Source organism: Nothobranchius furzeri, chromosome 18 (assembly GCF_043380555.1).
Source record: "Nothobranchius furzeri strain GRZ-AD chromosome 18, NfurGRZ-RIMD1, whole genome shotgun sequence".
NCBI lineage: Eukaryota > Metazoa > Chordata > Actinopteri > Cyprinodontiformes > Nothobranchiidae > Nothobranchius > Nothobranchius furzeri.
The window spans coordinates 35,346,252-35,365,693 of record NC_091758.1 but is presented as its reverse complement, the minus strand read 5'-3'; the positions used below and the strand labels follow the sequence as shown (position 1 = coordinate 35,365,693).

Sequence of the window (19,442 nt, the reverse complement as noted above, 5' to 3'; positions counted from 1 at the left end):
CATTTCCACACTTGCAGTGAAACCTCTAGTCTACAGATGGTTCAGAATGTGGTGGACCGTCTGGTGTCTGAGCAACCAAAAAGGACACGTGTCGCTCTAGCACTCACTGAGCTTCACAGGCTATCGTTGGTCAACCAAATCCAATCAAAGCCCCAAATATGGGCCTGTGACCATTCTATGAAATAATTGCCACATTACGCATTACTTCTCATTTCAAAGCCCATAATGGAAAAAAGAAGCTACCAATGCTTTAACCTGTCTCCATCCTTTTAACATTTAATTCTAACACTAAGATTTCTTGACTATAAAAATATACGTTGTTTATTAGTTGGAATAAACTTAAAGCTTCCAAGTAAATCATGAATATTTAAACTGTATCAAACAATTCATTGCTTTACTGGGAGGATTTGTGATTACTGTTGGCAGTGCTAATATGCTTTTCCGTTGCCTTGCTGCAGAGCATCCTGTAATCACTGATGTGCCCACACTGTATTTAAAAGGCAGCATTAATAATAAATACCAAACAGGAATCGTTTCTCATCTGCTTATTCATCCTTAACACACGGTTGGAACAAGCTGTTCTAATTTTATAATAAATACCACTGAATATTTTATATAATATAATACCTGTAAACTTCATACATAACTCAGTTCCAAGAAATGCACCAAATTAACTTAGAAGATGTGTGTATGCAAGCGGTAAATAGTGCATAAATGATGAGGGGAGTACGAAAGCAACAGCTCTTAGCTTTGGTCAAGGCCGGTTCAATTACCGTAGAGCAAGTCTGTCCACTTTTCTTCTCTCTAATGTTTTCCAGTAAAACAGCTGAACGGCAACAACTCTATTTCTTTGCATCCTTCTGAGGCTGTCCCCAACTGCTCTGCCCTCCACAATATTCTTTTAATCCCTCTTGTGTCTCCAACACTGCAAATCCAGCAGAGGGGAGAAACAACAGAAAATTCTGCTGCTTTCTCTTCACGCCTGAAGTTTTTGCAAGTAGACGTCACACCTATGTTAGCGGAAGAATCCGATACTTGCTTCAGTAGTTGTAAAATATTTTTACCATCTGATCCTGATATCCAAGCAGTCCGTCATTGTTAGAGTGTGACATTTACACACGTACAATTTAAACGTTAGAGCCTCTGTAACAGATCCTTTTTCCACTGCCTGTACACTAAACAGTTGGAAGGTTAAACATTAATGTGGACTACTGTGGATGGCAACACTGAGCAGGGAAAAGAGGAAAGTGACACAGTATCAACATAAATTATAAATCATGATTGGTCGCTCAACAGCACAGATAGCGCACTATGTCAAAGACAAAACACTTTACTGTCATTCAAAAGGAAAACGGTGTTACTGAAAAGTCCAGCCAGTGCAAGGTTATCTGTAGAACAAATCAGTGTCGTGATTTACTTCTCTAATTTAATATCTAGAGTTGGCGGTCAAGGGTAAGTCACAATCGAGTTTGGGGATTTATTTATGGTGATTAAATCTGTACACGGTGATTGTGAGCAGTAGCATTTATTGGTGTAATAGTCAGTATTTAAGTGGAGCTCCAAGAAGTACCACAGATGCTCCCAGCAGAGAGCTTTAGGCATTTTTACATGTTAAATTCAGAAAATCGCATAGCCTTTTATCGTTTTTTTTAAATTAATTAAGATTCTCATAATTATAACATTCATAAGCAAAAAAATAAATTAAAAAAAAAAAAGACTGGCATGATGTAGTGTTTTGTTTTTTAACTAAATATAAGTGGGATACAGGGTTTCCCCCAGAAAATGAGTTAGGCCTGGCCGGGGTGGGGGTGTCACGCGCTCCATCCCGCAGCGCTCCTCCGTGAGAGCGGGGGTGGGAGGGTTGCACACGTTCCGCTGCCGTTTCTCACCAGTATCAGCTGATGGAGGGCTATAGTTTCGTTGCGACGTTCGTGTCAGCGGACACGGTAGGGGCGGGAAGGGGGGTCGGGGCATGACGCTTACCCCCAAATTCCACTACCTCCGCTCCGCTGTGCTCCGCTCCGACACGAACGCCGGAGCAAAATCGGTCCCGTTCTAGTCAATCAGAGCAATTCCACTACTGCGGTCGTGCTCCGGCAGTGCGGCGCCGTGCGCCGCCCTCTGTTCCGGCGTCCGGCAAAAATAGAATCGATCCTATTTTTGCCGGATGCTGGAGCACCTCCGCAGTAAATGGACAGAAATCACAACCGCCCAGCAGGAAAAGGAGCAAGCACAACTTCCGTTTTTCACAATAAATCGATAAACAAAATGTGTTTTTTGTTTCATATGCACAGGTTTAACAACTTTTAACAACTATCAGTGGCGGCTGAAGTTTAAATGCACAAAAATAAGCCATAAATACAGTTTCCGCTATCAAAGTAGTCACACTTTGATGATCCAAACACTGCTGATCTCTCAACACAAATGATGGGCAGATTAAACAGTTCATGCCGATGCTTCTCCCACACAACGGGTGTTTGGATCTAACTTCCGCGTTTATTGCTCGGACTGTATCGCAAGATCTCGAAAATCCCGCGCATGCCTGTTTGCCCACCTCAGGTCTCCGCACCGGAGCGGAGCCGTTGTAGAGCGGGTAGCAGTAAAAATTGAGTTCAGAAGCGAGCGGCTGCGGAAGGCGGGGGCGGACCGGAGCAGAGGTAGTGGAATTTGGGGGGCGGGTCGCCAAGCTTATAAGGCGCCGGGGAAATTTATATATATAACAATTTTTGATGGTTTCCACTTGACCAATCAAGGCTGGTTTTTGTCCATTTTATATAAATGAATATTGTTTCATGTAATGCTGTGCTGAAAACAAGCGATTTGATTCTTTTCTCATAAAAATCCATAAAGATCGATCCATACGTCCAAAAATCAATTCCTTATTTGCATGACATCAGAATTCCACCGGATAAGAATGTCTTTATTATATAGTTGATTATAATAAAATAGCATTTGTATTAAACAGCCAAAGCTTTTGGTTGGATTATTAACGTCCTACTTTTAATAATGGTTGGTGTTCCAATAGAAGTCCACTGATGCAGGTATTGCCACCTCTGGTGGTTCTCCTGGATCTGTTCGGTAACTCTGCCTGACAGCACGTTTGTGAAAAAGCAACTATGCCAATATACTGGGAGTGGGATTGGTCCTTACAGCCATCTTAAACTACCAAATTTACTCTTATTTGTTATTGAATGTCACATAGCCATGCATACATGTAACTAAGGTAACAGCAATAAAAGACCAAACCAATGTCAGATCAGATTGGTTTTAATCGAGATAATGGATTGTAAATACTGAAATTCAAAATCAAATTGATTTTGAAATTTGAATCAATAACCAGAACTAGTTTCATGTTAAAGGAAATCACCTGACAATTAAGGGACACTAAAAATGTACAGATACAGTCCAATATGAAGGGCATGAACACAATTTCCTGCCCATCTTAACCCATCCATCCATTTTTTAACCCGCTTGGGTTGCAGTGGGCTGATGCCTATCTCCAGCAGTCTTTGGGCAAACAGGCGGGGTACACCCTGGACAGGTTGCCAGTCCATCACAGGGCAACACAGAAACATACAGGACAAACAAACATCCACACACACTCACACCTAAGGACAATTCAGAGAGGCCAATCAACCTAAATGTCATGCTTTTGGACTGTGGGAGGAAGCTGGAGTATCCAGAGGGAACCCACTCACAGGAAGAACATGCAAACTTCTTGCAGAAAGACCCTAGGCCAGGATTTGAAACCAGGACCTTCTTGCAGCAAGGCAACAGCGCTAACCACTGTGCAGCCCCTATCTTAACCCAAACAAGGTCATATTTATATTAAACAATGAACAATTTGTTCTAGGTCCTGAGCAAGACAAATGAAAACACGACAGCTGTGGGAAAAGGCACTTTCAGGCACTTCAGTTGACCTTAGTTTTGAGAAACGTGGAAGTAATAAAAGTCTTTGGATGGGTGAAAAAGCAAACTAACTTTTCATTTCCGTGTAGAGAACCTCAATGTGACCCTTGGAGTTAGAGTCTGACAGAGTTCCTTTATAATAAATTAATATGAATTACAAGGATAATTTACCAATTTCTGTAGATACATTTTTAGAGATGCACCAGAAACTCAGCAGGTGATCAGAAATGGTCAATATTCAGCAAAAGCTGTTTCTAATGCAATTAAAACAGCTTTCTTCTTAGAGTACGGCTTCAGCTGGTCTCTGTGGTAATCGGCTGTTTTCTTAAATGTTTAATGGAATCCAAACACTTACTGAATCTTGGGTAAAGGTTTCTTAGAGGTCACCAGTCCTGATGCACTCGACAACCAGACGACACCAAATGCAACAACAGCAAAGAAAAATCAACTTTTGATTTGAACGCAGTTGGAGCTAAACAACATTCTACCAAACCTCTGCTATAGTTGCACTCTACTGGTGTTTCTGTGCTACATTAAAAATAATTGACAAGACAGAATGAGGATGACACCCGCATTGCATTATGGGGTCACAGATTTATCAAACACTCTTACCGTGCAAACATGCCACATTTGATTTTGTTTGAGGCAGACTATATTTCAGGCCACACGGCCCAACTCGAAGCTGAAAGCATTTGGCAGACACCAGGAGTAGCTGCTCACAAAACGACAGCAAAAGTGTAGCTATCAGCTTTCTCTTCTGGGATATGGAACATGAGAGACCCAAATGTCTCATCCTGTTCAGATTTCTTTGCTTTGTCAACAGATCGATAAGGTGTCTGTTCAACTTGAGCCTTGTAGCACTTTGCTTTGAAAACATTGTCAAATATTTATGAAGCTGTTGGTGAAACAGAAAACGTTTTCGGGTGGCTTCAACGGCTGAATGTGCTCATTAATAATAAGGGTGCAATTATTGACCGATGCAAATGGGAACCCGATTTTCACATAAAGATGTAATCAAAACTCTCAAATGTGTACCAAAGTCACTCATTAAGGTAAATTTTAATTATTATTACTCAGACTTAAAAATGTCTTACATTTTAGTTATTTATTGATTATTATTTGCTCAACATTTGTTTTTTATGTCTGTGAAGTCCTACTTTTAAGATGTAATACCTTTGAGTTTATGTTGAATAATGTGATTTAACAGTTCATAGAAAACCATTAACACCATGACAACTATCATCTAAACAGAAAAATCACAGGAAACAAGTGATCAAGTGTTTTAAAAGGCAAAAAGTATTTATTTTGAGGGCTGGGCTGGTATTTGGGTCATCACTATGTTTTTAAGCCTTAATTTGTTTATCATCTCAAAAAGTCCATTCCAACATGGTGCTTTCACTCGACGCCGCCTCAGTCTGCTGCTTCTGGTTTTCTGTACTCTACCTTTCCTCTTAAGGCTTACAAGTCTCCTAATGAGATTAATTAAGCCAGTCCAGAGTTGTTTAATGAGGCTCTAATGACCTGAAGCACAGGGAAAAAGTAAAGGCTGGAAAGCACAGGTCCTTCTCAAAAAATTAGCATATTGTGATAAGGTTCATTATTTTCTGTAATGTACTGATAAAATTAGACTTTCATATATATTAGATTCATTACACACAACTGAAGTAGTTCAAGCCTTTTATTGTTTCTAATATTGATGATTTTGGCATACAGCTCATGATAACCCAAAATTCCTACCTCAAAAAATTAGCATATCATGAAAAGGTTCTCTAAATGAGCTATTAACCTAATCATCTGAATCAGCTAACTCTAAACACCTGCAAAAGATTCCTGAGGCTAAACACTCCCAGCCTGGTTTATTACTCAAAACCGCAATCATGGGTAAGACTGCCGACCTGACTGCTGTCCAGAAGGCCATCATTGACACCCTCAACAAGAGGGTGAGACACAGAAAGAAATTTCTGAACGAATAGGCTGTTCCCAGAGTGCTGTATCAAGGCACCTCAGAGGGAAGTCTGTGGGAAGGAAAAAGTGTGGCAGAAAACGCTGCACAACGAGAAGAGGTGACCGGACCCTGAGGAAGATTGTGGAGAAGGACCAATTCCAGACCTTGGGGGACCTGCGGAAGCAGTGGACTGAGTCTGGAGTAGAAACATCCAGAGCCACCGTGTACAGGCGTGTGCAGGAAATGGGCTACAGGAGTTGCATTCCCCAGGTCAAGCCACTTTTGAACCAGAAACAGCGGCAGAAGCGCCTGACCTGGGCTGCAAAGAAGCAGCACAGGATCAGTGGTCCAAAGTACTTTTTTAGGATGAAAGCAAATTTTGCATGTCATTCGGAAATCAAGGTGCCAGAGTCTGGAGGAAGACTGGGCAGAGGGAAATGCCAAAATGCCTGAAGTCCAGTGTCAAGTACCCACAGTCAGTGATGGTCTGGGGTGCCATGTCAGCTGCTGGTGTTGGTCCACTGTAGGGACGGGTACCGAATTTGGTACTTTTTAAGGTACCGACCAAATTCCATAGTACCGACCGAGCACCGATTCACGTCGATTCAAACGGTGCCTCGTTTCGGTACCCGTCCTTCATAACGAGAACTTGCAAAGACAGCTGCGCATGCGCAAGGGCGTTATGTCGTCAGTCGCTGCGAGCCAGTTGTAAACAGAGCAGCATGGTAGAAAGAATGCACGCTAAAGCTTGGGTCCACTTAACTAAATGTGATGGGTAACTGGGTGATGATGAAACCAGCGACAGACAACGATCTAAGTGAGACATCCTCATCTTAATCTGCTCTGTTAGGTAAATTAAATGTTTAAGATAACGTTAGCTTGATATGTTAGCTTCCGTTTCGCTAATGGTGCGTTCGCTTTCTCCTCGGAACCCCGAATTTCCGACTAGAACATGAACGCGCTCCAAAGTTTGGCTTCACTTTACTAAATGCGACGTGTGATTGGGTGAAGATGAAACCAGCGACAACGATCTAAGTGTGAGGCACCATCGTTTTAATCTCCTCCACCAGTTAAATAAACTGTTAAAAGATAAAATTAGCTTGATATGTTAGCTTCCATTGCCACCGTTGTTATCAGCTAATGGTGCGTTCGCTTTCTCCTCGGAAATTCTAACTTCCCAGTAGGAAAAATCAAATGAAAAAAGACGGCAAAAGGAATGAAGATACACAGTAAATTTAGTTCACAGTAAAGATGTTTGCTTCAGTTTAATTATCAGCTTATAAAACTACAAGGACGATGTTAAAATACAAACAGTTGTATGTTATTTATCATGATATTTATCAAATATTGTTCTATATTGAGAAAAATATATATTTAATTATAAAAGAGAATTAAAATAATAAACACTCAAAAGTATCGAAAATTGGTACCGTTAAGTACCGGTATCGATTCGTAGGTACCGGGAATTAGTACCGGATCGATTCAAATGTCAAAGGTACTGTACCCATCCCTAGTCCACTGTGTTTTATCAAGGGCAGGGTCGATGCAGCTAGCCATCAGGAGATTTTGGAGCACTTCATGCTTCCATCTGCTGAAAAGCTTTATGGAGATGAAGATTTCATTTTTCAGCACGACCTGGCACCTGCTCACAGTGCCAAAACCACAGGTAAATGGTTTACTGACCATGGTATTACTGAGCTCAGTTGGCCTGCCAACTCTCCTGACCTGAACCCCGTAGAGAATCTGTGGGATATTGTGAAGAGAAAGTTGAGAGACGCAAGACCCAACACTCTGGATGAGCTTAAGGCCGCTATCGAAGCATCCTGGGCCTCCATAACACCTCAGCAGTGCCACAGGCTGATTGCCTCCATGCCACACCGCATTGAAGCAGTCATTTCTGCAAAAGGATTCCTGACCAAGTATTGAGTGCATAACTGAACATAATTATTAAAAGGTTGACTTTTTTTGTATTAATTACACTTTTCTTTTATTGGTTGGATGAAATATGCTAATTTTTAGAGATAGGAATTTTGGGTTTTCATGAGTTGTATGCCAAAATCATCAATATTAGAAACAATAAAAGGCTTGCACTACTTCAGTTGTGTGTAATGAATCAAATATATATGAAAGTCTAATGTTTATCAGTGCGTTACAGACAATAATGAACTGAGAAGGACCTGTAGAAGACTCACATTCCAAACAAAAATGACCAACAGTTTAAAAGAGGCTTTAAAAATAGGATGTAGAAGGCTAAGTTCTGAGTTACGTGGCGATAATTCATTCAGCTACCAGGCAACTGGGCACTTCTTGAAATTGGCCTGGCAGAAATTTCAAAAGCACTGTCGAATGCATCGTGACGAAACAACTGAACAAATTATATTCGTCCAGAAATCAGAAGAGCGGATGCTGAAATAGAATGACAGCAAAGGGGAGAAAATGATGTCAGGGTATATACAGCAATCCTTAAGTAAAATTTACTACTTTTTAATACTTTTTTTTACTACCTTCAGAATTTTTTTAAAACCATCACAACACTAAATTAAAAAGGGTTAATCAGCGACCTATTTACACATATTTTAACATATATAACATACAAAAAGAATAGACTTAGAGACTCACTGATGCTGACAATGTATTGCACATATTTATTTTACTTAGAAAATAAGCCAGGCACTTCTGTTCAGCGGTTCAGACAGTTGACCACGAGGCCTGAAATGATGCACAACGACCACTGAATATGACGTCATCATTATGTGACCGGATATGCTAAAGTAGGGCTGCTCGATTATGGCGAAAACAATAATCACGATTATTGTGACTGAAATTGAGATCTCGATTATTTAAGATGATTTTTCAATTTATGTAGATTTTTTGTTGTTTTTATTCAGTCATAAAACTGCTCAGGGCACAATCAGGACAAAAATAAACAAGAAACAAGATGATCACTAAAATAACTCCTGATTCCCAGTATAAAAAGACCAATATACTTATAGCAAATGACCCAAGGGCTATAGACCTTGGTTTAACTCATTTAAGTCTAACCAGTACAGACCCAAATACCAATATCTTGCAAATACTGACAGCAAGAATTATACAGTGGCATTTATAACAAATACATGCAAATTGCTGTTCACTAAATGTTGCATAACATTTATTGAGTCCTGTCAAGGTGCTGTAGGAGAGTGCACTAGCACCGTGTCCTCAGAGAGATTAGTCATTATTTATCAGCGTGAGGAACTTATTTCTACCTTATTTATAAACTATTTATTTACAAGTCCATCAGTTAATGTAATAATTGTCCCAACCACAGCTGCACCCCCCACCCCCCAACCCGGTCTCACAGCAATCAGGGGCAAGCTGCACGTGTGTTTAGCACGCCGCACGCGCACATTTAGCCGTTTTTATCGGCTCAGGAGTCCGCAGGTGCGGTGTGTGTGTCACTCACTCTGGTTACTCCAACAAGGAGCCGGCTCCGAGAGCCGTTTCTTTAGCGACTGACACATCACTACATCATTCCCTTTCCTAATGTCCTGAAGAACGGTCCGGAGCGCAGGCGGAGTGTTTAGCTAACCTGCAGGAAACGTCAACGACAGTTATCCAGAAAGTAGCTAAGGGTTACCAGAGATGTTTCTGAGGTGTTCGCTAGGTACTTTTAAGATTTAAAAAGTCAAGAAGGGGGTCTAAGAAGCTGTTAGAAATAGCGTCAAAGTTGCCAGGTTGGCAACACTGTGGAGGAGCGCTTCATGTGCAACTCAGGGCAGCGCAAGTGGGAGGAGCAAATAATCGGCTTGTTTTATTTTTATAATCGTTCAAAACATTTCATTCGGAATATATTTCTATGTCGATGTTCAGAATACAACATCTGATAGTCTGAAAAAATAATACCTAATTTGGAAAAAATAATACCTCTGAGACCAAATTTAACACTTTTAATGGCCTTAAATTTGACTATTTTTATTTATCACTTTTTAATACTTTTTAAAACCCCGCGGACACCCTGGATGTGTTCTGACAGAGGAGACTGGTGAAAACAGGGAGAAGAAGCTTTATCTCACTACGACTGTCACGGAAGTTGTTAAAAATCAGATGAGTGTGCTATAGGTTTCATAAAAACGCTTCCAGATTCCAGTCATAAACCGCTCTCAGATGGTTTCAGATCAGAATAAATAAAAGATGAAAGCCAAGTCTTATACTGACAATGAATGGTGGCAACCCCTGCTAAATTACTGCAAAGGAACATTTCTGCATCTACACAAAAGATGAGTATTCTTGTAAATCTGTCAGCCAAAAGATGTCTGACAAACTATGACAGAGTGCATTTCTCAGTTTTTACTTCATCTCCCTCTAGAGTCTCCTGCACACTATCCTAAGACATGTTCATTTTTCAAACTTTCATTTCTAAAGAGCGATTGTAAAAGTGTTTGTCTCTTATTGCATTTCTTTTAGAAATTAGTTACTTAGCATTTTTAGCTTTTTTTGGTACTGACCTGTGTCTCTGTCCTGCTCAGCCCCACCTCCAAATAAAAACAAACCAATAGCATTCCCAAAAATAAACACTTGTTCTTGCAGCCGTACATTAGCATCCTCAGCATTAGGGTCTGCAGGTTTTTAGTGGTTCTGTGGTTTATTTTTATTTAATAGAACAAATATTGTTAAATGATGTGCTTGGGGCATAGCAAGTGGATTGGAAAACTAAACATGGACAAATGTCTCAGTTGCATAAAGCTGTGTGGCAGACCACACAGTTAAGTCTACAAGACAACTATGAACAATGATGTCTACGTTTGTTCTAAGGTAAGATAATGGTCTTGTATTATCTTATCAATCACAGGCAATGAGCTTTTAAGCTAGCCAACTAGCAGGCTAGTGTTAAATTAACAGAGACCAAATGAATTGAACACATTACCCTGCTGGTTATGAACAAAGCTGATTTTCAATGGTGTTTCTCTCAAAGACAGTTAACACTAGATGAGACTTCTCCCTCTTGCTTTGTGATCGGACGATCCTTGCCTCTAATTTGACTTTTACTGCGTAAAAGTTTGAAGTTGAATTTTTTTCACAGCCTTCCATGTCATAATGCAGAGGCCCCACAAAGATATATTGCTTCCAAACATTGTCAAGAGCCTCTTGAGGAATTGTTTCGGCACCAACTGCTCTCATTGTAAAAGTGCTGTTAGCTGCGACTTGTCAGAGTTAGCAACAGTAACTAAAGAAGGTGGGGCTTAGTGAGGACTGGTCACAATTCAATTCAAAAATACTTTATTAATCCCAGAGGGAAATTGATTGCTGTAGTAGCTCAGAATAATAATAATCAAGTCATCAAAGAGTTGTTGATTATTACAATGGCTGTTGGCAGGAAGGATCTCCAGTAGTGGTCAGTGTTGCAGCGAAACTGAAGAAGCCTCTGACTGAAGACACTCTTCCGTTGTCGGACAGTCTTGTGAAGAGAATGCTCAGGGTTGTCCATCATTTTCTTGATTCTCTGGAGAATCCTTCTTTGCATCATCTCCTCCAGCGGTTCTGAAACTGCCGAAACTAAGGCTGTCCTTGAAAGGGCTTGGAGTTCCTCCATCTTGTTGGCCAATGATCTCACATTGACCATTATGATCGATGGAAGAGATCGTTTGGATTTCCTCTTCCTCGCTCTGCATCCACGCTTCTTGCGTTTTAGCTCATTTGGGATTTGTAGCTTCAGTTGAGGTATTATTTCAGCCTTTCCAATGTTAATCTGCTGCTCCCGATTGTAAACCAGCTTGTTGCCATGGTTACGCATCATAACAAATGCTCAAAAAGTGAAAAAAGCTAAAAAAAATAGCTGTAAAAATCCTCCAAGCTTCACAGTACCAGAAACAGAAAAGTAAAGTGTCCAAAAAATAGTTTTTCTTGAGAAACTAGAAGAAAAAATGCCCAAGAAAAGGCAAAACTTACATATAGTCAATAGAGCTACTCCAACATGCAGCCACCCAGAGCAGCGCAGTTCCAGAAAAAAAAAAGGACTGACCACTAGTCACTTGTCCGGGGGTTTCACTTGTCAGGAAATGTGATGACACAATTTACACAATTTAGTCATGATGAGCTCAAAGATGTACTGCAGCTTGGTGACTCAGTTTATGCGAAGGATTCACGAATCATCTCAGAAAAAGTACGTATCAAATATCAATTTAGGACCAAAAATACATTAATCTCATAAGAAGCTGCAGAAAATCAGGTCAAAGATGAAAGAGGCACTGATCATTTACCTCAGCCAAAATGCTGAGTTAAAGATGGTGTTTCTTTGGCTGTACAGGTATACCTTAGACACCTCATCTAGCTGATGCGTCAAGGAGCACTTAAAGGCCTGAACAATAGGTCACTATGGGGACAGGACAGACGAGATGAATGGATGGAGTGATAAAACAGTAAACATTTCTCTTTGACACAAAACATACAACTCTATTTGCACCCTTTGTGAAGCCCAAACAGAAACAGCATTAGCAAAGATACAAAAAGTAAAAACTAAAAAATCCCCCAAGCTGGAAAATAATCAATGAAAAACTTTAATCCCCACACGGTGTTTTTAAAAGAAAAACTGTTTTATGGAAGTGTTTCCTTACCTATTTGTCTTTCCAGGTCAGCTGCTTCATCAGGGGTGGCCCTTGGTAGCACCCCAGGGTCACTGAAGCTGGTTCTCAATAGAGTCCCCAGTACAAACAGAAATAGCGCACCTCCTACGACGGGGATGATTGGGGTCAGCTGCAGTGCTAGGAATGGACAACTGTTAAGACAAAAAAAAAAAAAAGAAAGAAAATAAATAAATAAAAAAGAAATGATGAGTAGAAGCCAGAATCAAATTAAATATGCTGGAAAGGTGTGGGTTTATCAGCCACAGGTTGAAGGAAGAAACGGTCATGCTCCAGAACCATTTCTAGTTTAAACATTAGCACTAGGGATGCACCAATACTGTTAACCGATACCAGAAACCAATACCAATGCAGTTGCCTGAAAGTGGCTGCACTGCAACTTGTCATTTCTGTTCACCTAATATTTTAGTTTTGTGATCATTTCTATTAATATATTTTATTTTTTATCTGCCTCACAGTCTTTTCCTGTTGGAAAGCAGAGAAGAAAATAAAACCTGTATTCCAGTTCATTGCATTTTTTTGTGTGGTAGAAGTATCTGTATCTGTAATCGGCGAGTAATCGGATTCAAGTTTCGGTATCGTATCAGTTTGGAAAAAAGTGGTACTGTATCCCTAATTAGCACACAAAAAATAAATAAAGGATGCCAACTGAGACACAAGTTTAAATCCAAGAAATGGTGTCACCTTTAACTTGCTAGTTAATGAAAAGCTGTTGATTACAACCACTTAAACATTTGCCATCTCATCTAAATGGATGTGCATAATCCCATTTAACATCCAAAGGTGCATGTGGCTATAACACTAATCCCATTTAGTTCCATAGAGATGGGGCACAGGCTGCTGGATCCCATTAAGGAATTCTGTGATTTCATTTTATTAATTAATTTTCTGGTCACCAACAAGGACAAAGACAACACATGAAGGTGTTGTGACTACATGGTATCAGGGGGGTTTCTTAAAACCAGGTTCTGCTCATAACAGTTGTTCTAGTGGACATAAATCTAAACCAAGAGCTTTCATTTCATTAACAAATGCATAGAAATCTACTTCAGAGCAGCTCGTCAAATAGAAGAAAGGATAGATAGGTAATGTTGCTGCATTACATATTTGGATGTCTGGATAATAAACCGAGCACAGCATGAGTCATCTGTTGTTACAGGGTATATACAGCAATCCTTAAGTAAAATTTACTACTTTTCAATACTTTTTTTTACTACCTTCAGAATTTTTTTTAAAACCATCACAACACTAAATTGCAAGTGTTAATCAGCGACCTATTTACACATATTTTAACATATATAACATACAAAAAGAATAGACTTAAAGACTCACTGATGTTGACAACGTATTGCACGTATTTATTTTACTTAGAAGATAAGCCAGGCACTTCGGTTCAGCGGTTCAGACAGTTGACCACGAGGCCTGAAATGATGCACAACGACCACTGAATATGACGTCATCATTATGTGACCGGATATGCTAAAGTAGGGCTGCTCGATTATGGCAAAAACAATAATCATGATTATTGTGACTGAAATTGAGATCTTGATTATTTAAGACGATTTTTCAATTTATGTAGATTTTTTTTTATTCATTCACAAAACTGCTCAGGGAACAATCAGGGCAAAAATAAACAAGAAACAAGATGATCACTAAAATAACTCCTGATTTCCAGTATAAAAAGACCAATATACTTATAGCTCAGTTTATGACCCAAGGGCTATAGACCTTGGTTTAACTCATTTAAGTCTAACCAGTACAGACCCAAATACCAATATCTTGCAAATACTGACAGCAAGAATTATACAGTGGCATTTATAACAAATACATGCAAATTGATGTTCACTAAATGTTGCGTAGCATTTATTGAGTCGTGTCAAGGTGCTGTAGGAGAGTGCACTAGCACCGTGTCCTCAGAGAGATTAGTTATTATTTATCAGCGTGAGGAACTTATTTCTACCTTATTTATAAACTATTTATTTACAAGTCCATCAGTTAATGTAATAATTGCCCCAACCACAGCTGCACCCCCACCCCCAACCCGGTCTCACAGCAATCAGGAGCAAGCTGCACGTGTTTAGCACGCCGCACGCGCACATTTAGCCGTTTTTAGCGGCTCAGGAGTCGCAAGGTGCGTTGTGTGTGTCACTCACTCTGGTTAATCCAACAGGGAGTCGGCTCCGAGAGCTGTCTTTAGCGACTGACACATCACTACATCATTCCCTTTCCTATAATGTCCTGAAGAACGGTCCGGAGTGCAGGCGGAGTGTTTAGCTAACCTGCAGGAAATGTTGACGATAGTTATCCAGAAAGAAGCTAAGGGTTACCAGAGATGTTTCTGAGGTGTTCGCTAGGTACTTTTAAGATTTAAAAAGTCAAGAAGCGGGTCTGAGAAGCTGTTAGAAATAGCGTCAAAGTCGCCAAGTTAACTTGGCAACACTGGGAGGAGCGCTTCATTTGCAACTCAAGGCAGCGCAAGTGGGAGGAGCAAATAATCGGCTTGTTTTTAATAATCGTTCAAAACATTTCATTCGGAACATATTTCTATGTCGATGTTCAGAATACGACATCTGATAGTCTGAAAAAAATAATACCTAATTTGGAAAAAATAATACCTCTGAGACCAAATTTAACACTTTTAATGGCCTTAAATTTGACTATTTTTATTTATCACTTTTTAATACTTTTTAAAACCCCGCGGACACCCTGCTGTTATATATGAAGCTGAGGAGCAAAATGTTTTACTGAAGTAAAAGACGAACATCACAGGAAAACAAAACTAAATCTTTCAGAATAGTAGAAGACCTGTAAAATCCACACACTACAACGTACGTGACACTGAGCTTTGATAAATCAGGGACCTCAGGAAGGGAAATAAAGGCAGGACAACGTTGTAAAACAAAAACGTTTCTCAGGATAAAGCTTTGCTCAAGGTCAGGAGGTCTGAAAGTTGATAGTTCTAGCTTTATTTATAAATTACCAAATCTCTTGATAGCGCAAGGCAGAGCAGCAACTTACAATTTATTTTCAACCGAAATATAGAACATGACACCCTCAGATGTTGAAAACCTGACCCAGTGTGTCTTAACCAAACATACAGGTGCTGGCCAGTAAATTAGAATATCATCAAAAGGTTGAAAATATTTCAGTAATTCCATTCAAAACGTGAAACTTGTACATTATATTCATGCAATGCACACAGACCAATGTATTTCCAATGTTCATTACATTTAAATTTGATATTCATAAGTGACAACTAATGAAAACTCCAAATTTGGTATCTCAAAAAATTAGAATATTCTGAAAAGGCTGAATATAGTAGACACCTGCTGCCACTCTAATCAGCTGATTTACTCAAAACACCTGCAAAGGCCTTTAAAAGGTCCCTCAGTCTTGTTTTGACGGCACCACAATCATGGGGAAGACTTCTGACTTAACAGCTGTCCAAAAGACAATCATTGACACCTTGCACAAGGAGGGCAAGACACAAAAGGTGATTGCTAAAGAAGCTGGCTGTTCGCAGAGCTCTGTGTCCAAGCACATTAACAGACAGGCGAAGGGACGGAAAAAATGTGGTAGAAAAAAGTGTACAAGCTCTAGGGATAACCGCACCCTGCAGAGAATTGTGACGACAAACCCATTCAAAAATGTGGGGGAGATCCACAAAGAGTGGACTGCAGCTGGAGTCAGCGCTTCAAGAACCACCACGAGGAGACTCATGAAAGACATGGGATTCAGGTGTCGCATTCCGTGTGTCAAGCCACTCTTGAACAAGAAACAGCGCAAGAAGCGTCTCGCCTGGGCCAAGGACAAAAAGGACTGGACTGATGCTGAGTGGTCCAAAGTTATGTTTTCTGATGAAAGCAAGTTCTGCATTTCCTTTGGAAATCAAGGACCCAGAGTCTGGAGGAAGAGCGGAGAAGCACAGAATCCACGTTGCATGAGGTCCAGTGTAAAGTTTCCACCGTCAGTGATGGTGTGGGGTGCCATGTCATCTGCCGGTGTTGGCCCACTCTGTTTCCTGAGGTCCAGGGTCAATGCAGCCGTCTACCAGGAAGTTTTAGAGCACTTCATGCTTCCTGCTGCTGACCAACTTTATGGGGATGCAGACTTCACCTTTCAACAGGACTTGGCACCTGCACACAGTGCCAAAACCACCAGCACCTGGTTCAAGGACCATGGTATCCCTGTCCTTGATTGGCCAGCAAACTCGCCTGACCTTAACCCCATAGAAAATCTATGGGGTATTGTGAAGCGGAGGATGCAATACGCTAGACCCAACAATGCAGAGGAGCTGAAGACGACTATCAGAGCAACCTGGGCTCTCATAACACCTGAGCAGTGCCACAGACTGATCGAGTCCATGCCACGCCGCATTACTGCAGTTATTGAGGCAAAAGGAGCCCCAACTAAGTATTGAGTGCTATACATGCACATTCTTTTCATGTTCATTCTTTTCAGTTGGCCAACATTAGAGAAACAAACATTTTTTCATTGGCCTTTAGAATATTCTAATTTTCTGAGATACCAGATTTGATGTTTTCATTGGTTGTCACCTATAAATATCAAAATTAAACGTAATAAACATCGGAAATACATTGGTCTGTGTGCATTGCATGAATATAATGTACAAGTTTCACGTTTTGAATGGAATTACTGAAATATTTTCAACCTTTTGATGATATTCTAATTTACTGGCCAGCACCTGTATGTTGATGCTTAAAGAGCAAGTCACCCCCTACCAGAGTCTAACTCCACCCCCACTTCATGTGTGAAAAATGCAACAAATGCCGTTGCCTGGCAAACCGAGAGGGCGGAGCCGCTAACAAACACACACTCACAGGCTCACAACAGCATTGTGACATCATAATGTACCAGTTTACATCATAGCATACCTCTTAGCTAATAGCGATGGCAGATTTAAATTCAAATACAGTGCAGAGTTTTTACCTGACAACGGCACAACACTGACGGTTTTAGGCAGAAAATTAAAATTTTAACCAAGATGCACTAAAGTGCCAAATTATTGACTACACGTGTCTGCAGCATGATTAGACACTCGTTTACATAGTTTATCAGCAAAAAAAGTTGATTTGGGGGTGACTTGCTCTTTAATTTAAATGTACTACAAAGTTTGATACATTTACAATTCAGAAGATCTTTACAAGCTCAAATATAAATTTTGTTCACCTCAGTCTGCCTTTGAGTGCAACTGTTTGACTCTTAACACACTTTTTTCTAAGTTGTTTTACATGAAATTATAAATTCAAAGTAAAAGCACCAACAGCCACTGATCTCACATCAGTTGGGGTTAGTGAAGTTTAAACACAGACCTCAGCATTTAGACTGACTGCAGTTTTGACACATGCAAAATGAGAAAAGCTGAATTGTTATAGGTTTTCACAGTAACACTACGTCGGATCTCTGGAGTACGATCTATTATGCAATGCGATGTTGTACATTTAAATGTAAACCATACCGCAATTATTTAACCTTAAAGAAATGCACATGTCCACCTCCAAATAAGACTAGATGTTTTAGCTCACAACTGTTTATTACAAACCAAAACATCCCATTTTAATTATGTTTTCCATATGTTATTAAACACAGGTTACTATTAAAACATAAATTTGATTCATGCTACAAAGTTATCTACATCCTGAAAGGCTCAGCTAGCACTGGCCGATTCCATAACATCTGTCAGTATGGTGCTGTGTATTAAGAGTCCAGTTGTTACCACAGAAAGTCTCGTGTGATGAGCTGGAAACACTTCAAAAACCTAGTTTGCTTTATTTGCCAGAGAGGAAACAAATAAAAATGGAGATTACAAGCAGATTTCTGACCATTAAGGCTTTAGTGAGAGGACAAGTCTGCAAGAACCATTGAATGGAGATGACGTCTTACAGCTCACAAATGTAGACGTTCTTTATTATTTGTCTGGAGGCAGTAGAAATACAAGTTCACTAAACACCAATTAGCTTGTAGATTGTCAAACATTTGAAAAATACTTCAATTGAAAAGTTTCCGTATATTGAAATGTAAAAATGTATATTATTTTATCCATTTACCATTATTATTTATCTATTAATTCTACTTGATGCTTTTGCAAATGTGTTTAAAATATTAAGAGCTTTCTAGATGAAAAACTGATTTAATATAAAATTATTACCTAAAAACAGATTTATCAGCACTCTACCAGAGTTTTAATGGCAAAAACTTCATTGTTGTTTAGCTAAATCGGACAGAAGTAACTTGGCTGCAAAAATAAAAATAAGCCACAAACTACTATTATTTCAGATCTGAGTCATGTTTTCCAGGCAAGCCACCCATATATAGTCTGGCCACGATGCATAGGCAGAGCTCAGTCCAAGGGGTGGAATATACGCATGTCTTTTAAGCTGTTTCTGCACACAGTAGGGCAGCACTAGGACCAATCAGAACAATGAACAACGTGATGTATTCATCACTACGTGGCAGATGCACCTTTATCTGCTCATGTCTCAGAAAAGCCCAAGTCAAAATCAATCAAAGTCGATGCCAAAGCTGTTTCAAACGAGCGCTGTTCCTGAGCCACTGCCATCATTGTAGTTTTGCTCGGTCGCAACAGCTCTCTACAAACACAGGGCGCTGTGATTGGCTGTGCCTAAACTTAAGCCAATGGTTGACGTGCTGAGGCTACAACGGAGCACGGCTGGACCAGCCTGCAGAGCAATATCTTTTGCTGCTGCTACAGTTTGACTAGATTTCTAGGCTAGAGTCATGAGTCAAACATCAGCCACATAACGAAAATGCAATCGTGGGTCACCTAAAGAGACGTATCATAAGAAAGGACGAACAGGTGCACATTAGACTCGCCTCTCCTGCAGCTGTGACATGTGGATGTGCTGCAGCAAAGAACAACTTGCCTAGTTAAGGTTTCACCAGAAGGAAATTGTCACCAAAACTAATCTTCACTCGTCTGTGAACAC

The 19,442-nt window shown here is 40.0% G+C and overlaps 1 protein-coding gene across 2 annotated transcripts in view; it reads right to left on the bottom strand.

Annotated features, from left to right (window-relative positions):
- Positions 1–19,442, bottom strand: part of zdhhc14 (zinc finger DHHC-type palmitoyltransferase 14) — a 60,670-nt gene that overhangs the window by 23,207 nt on the left and 18,021 nt on the right. For both annotated transcript variants that reach the window (XM_015970358.3, XM_015970359.3), the window contains exon 3: positions 12,448–12,608. In XM_015970358.3, the coding sequence (XP_015825844.3) occupies positions 12,448–12,608 (161 nt within the window). The remainder of the gene's footprint in view (positions 1–12,447; positions 12,609–19,442) is intronic.